The sequence below is a fragment of the Boleophthalmus pectinirostris genome, unplaced genomic scaffold (genome assembly GCF_026225935.1).
Source record: "Boleophthalmus pectinirostris isolate CB_2022bp ecotype Guang Dong unplaced genomic scaffold, ASM2622593v1 HiC_scaffold_11, whole genome shotgun sequence".
NCBI classification, from domain to species: Eukaryota; Metazoa; Chordata; class Actinopteri; order Gobiiformes; family Gobiidae; genus Boleophthalmus; species Boleophthalmus pectinirostris.
The window spans coordinates 23,958,965-23,968,964 of record NW_026570994.1 but is presented as its reverse complement, the minus strand read 5'-3'; the positions used below and the strand labels follow the sequence as shown (position 1 = coordinate 23,968,964).

The following is a 10,000-nucleotide window of genomic DNA, read 5'->3' as shown; positions in this document are numbered from 1 at the left end:
ACTGCAGTTGTCGGGCGGCTCGGAGCAGGTTGTAGTACTCATGTTGTGTACTTGTACTGCAGTTGTCGGGCGGCTCGGAGCAGGTTGTAGTACTCATGTTGTGTACTTGTACTGCAGTTGTCGGGCGGCTCGGAGCAGGTTGTAGTACTCATGTTGTGTACTTGTACTGCAGTTGTCGGGCGGCTCGGAGCAGGTTGTAGTACTCATGTTGTGTACTTGTACTGCAGTTGTCGGGCGGCTCGGAGCAGGTTGTAGTACTCATGTTGTGTACTTGTACTGCAGTTGTCGGGCGGCTCGGAGCAGGTTGTAGTACTCATGTTGTGTACTTGTACTGCAGTTGTCGGGCGGCTCGGAGCAGGTTGTGTAGTACTCATGTTGTGTTACTTGTACTGCAGTTGTCGGGCGCTCGGAGCAGGTTGTAGTACTCATGTTGTGTACTTGTACTGCAGTTGTCGGGCGGCTCGGAGCAGGTTGTAGTACTCATGTTGTGTACTTGTACTGCAGTTGTCGGGCGGCTCGGAGCAGGTTGTAGTACTCATGTTGTGTACTTGTACTGCAGTTGTCGGGCGGCTCGGAGCAGGTTGTAGTACTCCTGGACTTCAGCACGTGTGTGTCGGGGGAGCTGAGCGTGAGGTGCGGTCAGACGGTGGAGCTGGTCGAGCGGTCAGCAGACAGACTGGGCTGGTGCCTCGTCCGGACCACAGACCAACAAACACCACAGGTACTTTTACTTTATACTTTTACTACTGATACTGCTGATACTTTCACTAATACTTCCTACTACAACAACTGGAGACGTGTGGACGGCGGCGCGACGGGCGGACGACGCGTCGGGCGGCGGTTTCACTGGGAGCAGGTGGGAGGAGACAGTTGCAGGTGGACGACGGGCGTCTGCACATCTCCAACAACAACAACAACTGACACCAAAACGAGGATCAAAACCAGATCCTGGATTCTAAAAAAGTCCCATTTTCAGGACAGAGCAGAACATTTAGAACATTTAGAACCTTTAGAACCTTTAGAACGTTTCCTGAACGTCTTTGGAACGACCTGGATCAGAACAAGTATAAGAGACAGAGACTAAAAAACGCCTATGGACCTGGTTTAGTCCTGGTTTAGTCCTGGTTTAGTCCTGGTTTAGACCTGGTTTAGTCCTGGTTTAGTCCTGGTTTAGACCTGGTTTGTCCTGGTTTAGTTTAGTCCTGTTTAGTCCTGGTTTAGTTAGTCCTGGTTTAGTCCTGGTTTAGACCTGGTTTAGTCCTGGTTTAGTCCTGGTTTAGTCCTGGTTTAGTCCTGGTTTAGACCTGGTTTAGTCCTGGTTTAGTCCTGGTTTAGTTTAGTCCTGGTTTAGTCCTGGTTTAGTCCTGGTTTAGTTTAGACCTGGTCCTGGTTTAGACCTGGTTTAGTCCTGGTTTAGTCCTGGTTTAGTCCTGGTTTAGACCTGGTTTAGTCCTGGTTTAGTCCTGGTTTAGTCCTGGTTTAGTCCTGGTTTAGTCCTGGTTTAGACCTGGTTTAGTCCTGGTTTAGTCCTGGTTTAGTCCTGGTTTAGACCTGGTTTAGACCTGGTTTAGTCCTGGTTTAGTCCTGGTTTAGACCTGGTTTAGTCCTGGTTTAGTCCTGGTTTAGTCCTGGTTTAGACCTGGTTTAGTCCTGGTTTAGTCCTGGTTTAGTCCTGGTTTAGTCCTGGTTTAGACCTGGTTTAGTCCTGTTTAGTCCTGGTTTAGACCTGGTTTAGTCCTGGTTTAGACCTGGTTTAGTCCTGGTTCAGTCCTGGTTTAGTCCTGGTTTAGACCTGGTTTAGTCCTGGTTTAGACCTGGTTTAGTCCTGGTTTAGTCCTGGTTTAGACCTGGTTTAGACCTGGTTTAGTCCTGGTTTAGTCCTGGTTTAGTCCTGGTTAGTCCTGGTTTAGACCTGGTTTAGTCCTGGTTTAGACCTGGTTTAGACCTGGTTTAGACCTGGTTTAGTCCTGGTTCAGTCCTGGTTCAGTCCTGGTTTAGTCTTGGTTTAGTCCTGGTTTAGTCCTGGTTTAGTCCTGGTTTAGACCTGGTTTAGTCCTGGTTGTGGATTTAACCAGGATTTGTAGAAGAAATTCCACACTTTCCGTTGCGTTGGGACAAGTGTGAGTCCATGTGCACAGTGCATAAAGCAGCACATATGTTTCTGTGTCCAGTGGGAAAAAGTTTTTCCAGGTGAGAGTCGCTCAATGTGGATGACGAGGCCCCGCCCCCCTCCCCCCGTACGCTGTCCTGGTTTTGACAAAACACAAATCTGGTCACACTGACCTGTATTCACCTGAGTCATGTCTTTTAATCCAACACAAGTTGAACCACATCAGCGACACAAGAGCTGGAGTTTTATCTTCACTTAGTTTATGTAAATTAGTGATGTGGTTTTAAGTTTTGTTTCTGTGAGATTTGAACAAAACTGAATTAAACACATTATAATGTCAAACAGCTGATGTGGATCTAGAGTCGTTATGTTTATATGTCGTAAAGTTGAATTTATTGATGCAGATTAGTGCAGATAGAAATAATAATGATGATCATTTTAATAGAAAAACCTTCATGATTAATCGATAATCGATCGTTAATTCTTCTGACGATCGATTAAGAACATTAAATCAAATGCCCGTCTCTACTACTGATAATACTATGAATACTTCTGTTAATACTCGTACTCTGAGTACCAGAGTAATCCTTATGGTGTTGTGTTCAGGAGGGTCTGGTGCCCATGAGCGCCCTCTGCCTGTCACACTCGCACAGCGCCCCCGACATGGAGGGTCTGGCCCCGCCCTCCACCACCTCCACGTCGTCCACCTCTCCCCCCGGCAGCACGGCGCCGTCCACGGCCAACGCGGGGTCACACGCGGGGAGCGCGGCGCCCCCTCCTGGAGGACCACACACCTGCAACAGCAACGGCTCCACAGCTCTGACCGGACACAGCGCCGGGAATTCAACCAGCAACTCCAGAGGTGAGACCCACAAAACACAAGTGTGCTCAAGAAGTGTACTCCTCACACCTTAGACCTGGTTTAGACCTGGTTTAGACCTGGTTTAGTCCTGGTTTAGACCTGGTTTAGACCTGGTTTAGACCTGGTTTAGACCTGGTGTTAGTTTAGACCTGGTTTAGTCCTGGTTTGACCTGGTTGTAGTCCTGGTTTAGACCTGGTTTAGACCTGTTTTAGACCTGGTTTAGTCCTGGTTTAGACCTGGTTTAGACCTGGTTTAGACCTGGTTTAGACCTGGTTTAGACCTGGTTTTGGTTTAGTCCTGGTTTAGACCTGGTTTAGTCCTGGGTGGTTTAGACCTGGTTTAGTCCTGGTTTAGACCTGGTTTAGACCTGGTTTAGACCTTGGTGTAGTCCTGGTTTTAGACCTGGTTTAGACCTGGTTTAGTCCTGGTTTAGACCTGGGTTTAGACCTGGTTTAGTCCTGGTTTAGACCTGGTTTAGACCTGGTGTAGTCCTGGTTTAGTCCTGGTTAGTCCTGGTTTAATCCTGGTTTAATCCTGGTTTAGTCCTGGTTTAGTCCTGTTTTAGTCCTGGTTTAGTCCTGGTTTAATCCTGGTTTATTCTTGTTTCTTTATAAAGTTTGTTTTAAATCCTTCTCTGAATTGAACATAAATAGTTTGTTTGTTCTGTGTTGTTCTGTGTTGTTCTGTGTTGTTCTGTGTTGTTCTGTGTTGTTCTGTGTTGTTCTGTGTTGTTCTGTGTTGTTCTGTGTTGTTCTGTGTTGTTCTGTGTTGTTCTGTGTTGTTCTGTGTTGTTCTGTGTTGTTCTGTGTTGTTCTGTGTTGTTCTGTGTTGTTCTGTGGTGTTCTGTGTGTTTTGTTCTGATGGTTTGTGGAGTTTGTTGAATCAGGACCAGGTCTTGTGTCTCTGGGAGTTTGTGTTTGGGTGAATCTGTCCGTCAGGTTTACAGCGTCTTTGCTCTGAAATGTTTTGACAGCAGATCTGCTCCAGGTTTTCTGTGTTTACGTCGCTTTGTGTCGCCGCCTCGTGTAAATGTTTAGTTTTTGGAGGAAGCCATGTTGGATTCTTTTCCTCGGGGGGAAACGGACCACCTGGGTCAAACAGGAAGTGACATCACACCAGACACAGGAAGTGCACGGGGTTAGAGGAACGTTTAGACCCGATCAGTTTCACTGTTGTTCAGAGATTTGATCCCGGGTTGTGGATTTAAGTTTAGAGCCGCGTTAAAACAGGCGCCAATTAAAGCTTTTTTTTTTGTCATTACGGATGTTTTTATTGTAAGTTCTCACTGTGGTTAGGGTTAGGATCCATGTGTCCTTCATTCAAACCTTTTTCAATATAAAACCAAAAATAAGAAAATGAAAAAACAACAGTTTTCTTCATTATTTGTCTCCAAAACCAAAATTTAAAAAACAGACAATGATTCGTTTTTTTTCAGTTTTTGATTTTGTGTTTAAATGAAAAATGGAAAAAACAGATAACGACCGTTTCCCGTTTACGTGACTTCAGTGACTGAACCAGGACTGATCCAAGTCCGAGACCAGACCAGGACCAGACCAGGACCAGACCAGGACCAGACCGTGACAAGACCAGGACCAGACCGGGACCAGACCAGGACCAGACCAGGACCAGACCAGGACCAGACCAGGACCAGACCAGACCAGACCAGACCAGACCAGACCAGGACCAGACCAGGACCAGACCAGGACCAGACCGGGACCAGACCGGGGACCAGACCGGGGACTGAGACTGGGACAGACCAGGACCAGAGCTTTGACTCTGAGCGTCCGCGGGGTCCGAGCCTCAGCTTCAAGCTCCGGCCCTGGGCTCTGGTCTGGTCCTGGTCTGGTCCTGGTCTGGTCTGGTCTGGTCCCGGTCTGGTCCTGGTCTGGTCCTGGTCTGGTCTCGGTCTGGTCCTGGTCTGGTCCTGGTCTGGTCCTGGTCTGGTCTCGGACTTGGATCAGTCCTGGTTCAGTCACTGAAGTCACGTAAACGAGAAACGGTCGTTATCTGTTTTTTCCATTCTTCATTTAAACACAAAATCAAAAACTGAAAAAACGAATCGTTGTCTGTTTTTTTAATTTTGGTTTTGGAGACAAATAATGAAGAAAACTGTTGTTTTTTCATTTTCTTATTTTTGTTTTTATATTGAAAAACGTTTAATGAACGAACGACACACAGATTGTGAGCGGCTCGCCTCTCCACAGGCCCGACTCTTATTCAGCCTCCTGTTTGTTTCCATGGAAATGTGGTTCTTTTGGCTGTAATATTCCACAGTGCAGCATTAGGTTGAGCAGTTAAATGAATTTTGATCACAGTTTCTATTTGTGTGTGAAATGATCTTCAAACTTACAAAATCGAGTTGAAACGATTTACGTGAAACAGGACACAGAGACTGAGGATCTGTGAGGTTCTGTGTTGGTTCTGTGTTGGTTCTGTGTTGGTTCTGTGAGGTTCTGTGAGGTTCTGTGTTGGTTCTGTGTTGGTTCTGTGTTGGTTCTGTGTTGGTTCTGTGAGGTTCTGTGTTGGTTCTGTGTTGGTTCTGTGAGGTTCTGTGAGGTTCTGTGTTGGTTCTGTGTTGGTTCTGTGTTGGTTCTGTTCAGGCTGTGCAGGACGTGGAGCCACACTTCCATGAGGTTCATTTGGTTTTCTGATATTTTATGTTGTTAGGTTCTTTTTTCAGACCTGGAGTTTAGTTTCAGACCTGGAGTTTAGTTTCAGACCCGACTCGCTCTCGCTCCTCCTCAGAGTCTCGTCTCTGTGGAGTCAGGACGACGGCGCCACCTACAGTCTTTTTACTCTCACACACCTGCGATTCTGTCCTGAGGAAGTGGGACTGCAGGTCTGAAACTGAACTCCAGGTCTGGTTCTGTGTCTCTGCGTGAGGACGTCGGTTCTGTTCTGCAGGTCTGAGTGTGGAACATAGAACCACAACAGTCACACGGTTCTAAAGTCCAAAGTGTGAGACGCTCTGACGCTTCACAAAGTTTATTTGGGATATTTTGGATATAAATAAGTTTATTAATTGAATGTTTTAAATCTAGAGATTGTAGAAGAGCTGGAAATAAAGTTTATCTGGACACATTTATATTTTTCTGTTTTATTTCATGTTCAAAGTTTATTTGATTCATTTTGTTTTATACGTCACAAAACGGACTCTAAGGTTCAGATTTGTTGCTGATATTTATTTACAATTTGAAAGTTTTGTGTAAATTATCAATAACAAAGTGTTTTGGGCTTTTTAAGTTAAATAAATGCATCTTGTAACTAAAAACAAATCATTTTAATAATCGTGTTTTCAGTATTGACCAAAATAATCGTGATCATGATTTTTTTCTATAATGGAGCAGCTCTAGTTTGGCATAAAACACATCATTATCTCCCTGGAGAATGTTCCGGAGTGTGGCTTTAACTTTCTGTTTCCATGGAAACGTGGAGGTGACGTAACACCAGAAAATGACACACGTAAAAATCTAAATTTGTTGTTCTAAAAATCTTCTGAATTATGACGAAATCCTGCAGTTGGAGGAACTTTTTAAAATCAAAAAGTCATAAGTCCTGTGTTTTATTTCCTGGTTTTATTTGGAGGTTTTATTTGGAGGTTTTATTTTGAGGTTTTATTTGGAGGTTTTATTTGGAGGTTTTATTTGGAGGTAGACTAGTGTTTGTGTTTTCGGGGACAGTAGTTTCAGTCTTTCTGGGGGGTGTAACGTGTTTCTGGTTCAGGTTGAGGGTGAGATTCCCGCCTCCTTCAGGTCAAACGTCTCATGATGAAACTTACAGCTGCGAGTCAGAGAATAAAAGTGTTTGAGTAAAATCAGGTGATGTTTGAGTCCTGCTGTTTCCTCCGGTTTTTCTCCTTAAACTCGTGTCGTGTTTTGTCTTTTAAAGTTGAAGTTAAAGATTGACTGAGTTTAGAACAGAATCCATCTGTTTAAATCACACTTCCTCTGCCCCTGAATTTACCCCCACGTCCTGTTTCCTCTAACCCCCCAACCCCCCCAACCCTCACGGTCTAGACCTGGTTTAGACCTGGTTTAGACCTGGTTTAATCCTGGTTTAGACCTGGTTTAGACCTGGTTTAATCCTGGTTTAGACCTGGTTTAGTCCTGGTTTAGACCTGGTTTAGACCTGGTTTAGACCTGGTTTAGTCCTGGTTTAGACCTGGTTTAGTCCTGCTTTAGACCTGGTTTAGTCCTGGTTTAGTCCTGGTTTAGACCTGGTTTAGTCCTGCTTTAGACCTGGTTTAGTTCTGATGTCACGATAGAACAGATCAATAATCTAAACTGACTCTGATCCACAATGAACTTTTTTTTTAAAAATGTGTCTTTATATGTGTGTGATCCCTCAGTGGTCCAGGCCTAAACCAGGTCTAAACCAGGTCTAAACCAGGTCTAAACCAGGACTAAACCAGGTCTAAACCAGGTCTAAACCAGGTCTAAACCAGGTCTAAACCAGGACTAAACCAGGACTAAACCAGGTCTAAACCAGGTCTAAACCAGGTCTAAACCAGGACTAAACCAGGACTAAACCAGGACTAAACCCGGTCCAAACCCGGTTAAAACCAGGCCTAAACCAGGTCTAAACCACGTCTAAACCCAGTCCAAACCAGGTCTAAACCAGGTCTAAACCAGGTCTAAACCAGGTCTAAACCAGGACTAAACCAGGTCTAAACCAGGTCTAAACCCGGTCTAAACCAGGTCTAAACCAGGTCTAAACCAGGTCTAAACCAGGTCTAAGTCAGGTCTAAGTCAGGTCTAAGTCAGGTCTAAGTCAGGTCTCAGACTAAACCAGGACTAAACCTGGTCTAAACCAGGACTAAACCAGGTCTAAACCAGGACTAAACCAGGTCTAAACCAGGACTAAACCAGGTCTAAACCAGGTCTAAACCAGGTCTAAACCAGGTCTAAAAGTTCTTCTCTGTCCTGAACCTGGGGCTGTTTTATTATCGATACTTGTGATTAATGAGGATCTAGTTTCGATATCAGTTTCAGTATCGATCAGTGTGATTCGTGATACTTTCCTCATCTTTATTTTGAAATCTTTTCCGTGTGTTTTAATGTTTAAACTGAGTTGGTTATTTACAGATCATGTGCACGTTTTTACTCCTCTGCTCTGTGGGGGGGTTTCCTTAAAAGGACTTCCTGTGTTAAGCCCCTCCCCCTGCAGTGACCTCACACTCTCAGTCTCAGTCTCAGTCTCAGTCTCAGTCTCTCTCAGTCTCTGGTCTCTGGTCTTTGGTCTGAGGTTTCTGGTGCAGCTCTGGTGTTTCTCGGTTTCTGTTTTGGTCGTGTTTCGGCGTCTCGGCGTCTCGGCGTCTCGGCGTCTCGGCGTCTCGGCGTCTCGGCGTCGCTGTGGACATGCGCGGGGACGGGGGCACAGGTGCATGCTGGGATTGCTCGGTGGTTCGGCGTTGGGTTTTTAAACAGAGAGTCGGAGGTAAAGGTGAGTCCGGGAGCGACCGGAGGAACAGGTTAATGAACAACTCAAGATTTCACAAGAAAAATCCAGGACAGAATGTGTTTTCTTACTTGACGTTTGTGCAGATCTGAGATTTGATCAATAACTTTACATGTGTCTTTTTCTATGTTTTATTTATTATCAGTGTTGGGAAGTTACTTAAGTTACTTAAAGTGAGTAATGTAATCTGATTACTTTGGATTATTTGATCTGTTGTAGAGAAACAAATCTTCACATAAGAAGTTTTGTCTGATAAAAGAAAATAAAAAGTCCAAACTTTACTGAACCAAATTAAAAATATTATTGATAGAAAAAGAAGAAACACGTCCACACAGCAGGATTTAGTCCTGGTTTAATCCTGTTTTAGACCTGGTTTAGTTTTGGTTTAGTCCTGGTTTAGTCCTGGTTTAGTCCTGGTTTAGTCCTGGTTTAGTCCTGGTTTAGTCCTGGTTTAGACCTTTTTAGACCTGGTTTAGACCTGTTTTAGACTTGGTTTAGTCCTGTTTTAGACCTGTTTTAGACCTGTTTTAGACCTGTTTTAGTCCTGGTTTAGTCCTGGTTTTAGACCTGTTTAGACCTGGTTTAGACCTGTTTTAGTCCTGGTTTTAGACCTGGTTTAGACCTGGTTTAGTCCTGTTTTAGACCTGTTTTAGACCTGTTTTAGACCTGGTTTAGACCTGGTTTAGTCCTGTTTTAGACCTGTTTTTAGACCTGTTTTAGACCTGGTTTAGACCTGGTTTAGACCTGTTTTAGACCTGTTTTAGACCTGGTTTAGACCTGGTTTAGACCTGTTTTAGACCTGGTTTAGACCTGGTTTAGACCTGTTTTAGACCTGTTTTAGTCCTGGTTTTAGACCTGGTTTAGACCTGGTTTAGACCTGTTTTAGACCTGTTTTAGACCTGTTTTAGACCTGGTTTAGACCTGGTTTAGACCTGGTTTAGTCCTGTTTTAGACCTGTTTTAGACCTGTTTTAGACCTGTTTTAGACCTGGTTTAGACCTGGTTTAGACCTGGTTTAGACCTGGTTTAGACCTGGTTTAGACCTGGTTTAGACCTGGTTTAGACCTGTTTTTGGTTTAGACCTGTTTTAGACCTGTTTAGACCTGGTTTAGACCTGTTTTAGACCTGGTTTAGACCTGGTTTAGACCTGTTTTAGACCTGTTTAGACCTGTTTTAGACCTGGTTTAGACCTGGTTTAGACCTGGTTTTAGACCTGTTTTAGACCTGGTTTAGACCTGGTTTAGACCTGGTTTAGACCTGGTTTAGACCTGGTTTTAGACCTGGTTTAGATCTAGTTTAGACCTGGTTTTAGACCTGGTTTAGACCTGGTTTAGACCTGGTTTAGACCTGTTTTAGACCTGGTTTTAGACCTGGTTTAGACCTGGTTTAGACCTGGTTTAGACCTGTTTTAGACCTGTTTTAGACCTGTTTAGACCTGGTTTAGACCTGGTTTAGTCCTGGTTTTAGACCTGTTTTAGACCTGTTTTAGACCTGGTTTAGACCTGGTTTAGTCCTGTTTTAGACCTGGTTTTAGACCTGTTTTAGACCTGTTTTAGACCTGGTTTAGACCT

The 10,000-nt window shown here is 44.4% G+C and overlaps 1 protein-coding gene across 1 annotated transcript in view; it reads left to right on the top strand.

Moving 5' to 3' along the window:
* Window positions 1-10,000, top strand: part of LOC110164028 (kalirin-like) — a 79,395-nt gene that overhangs the window by 61,208 nt on the left and 8,187 nt on the right. The window contains 3 exon segments of the mRNA XM_055163860.1: window positions 556-721; window positions 2,717-2,972; window positions 8,231-8,415. Of these exon segments, the coding sequence (XP_055019835.1) occupies window positions 556-721; window positions 2,717-2,972; window positions 8,231-8,415 (607 nt within the window).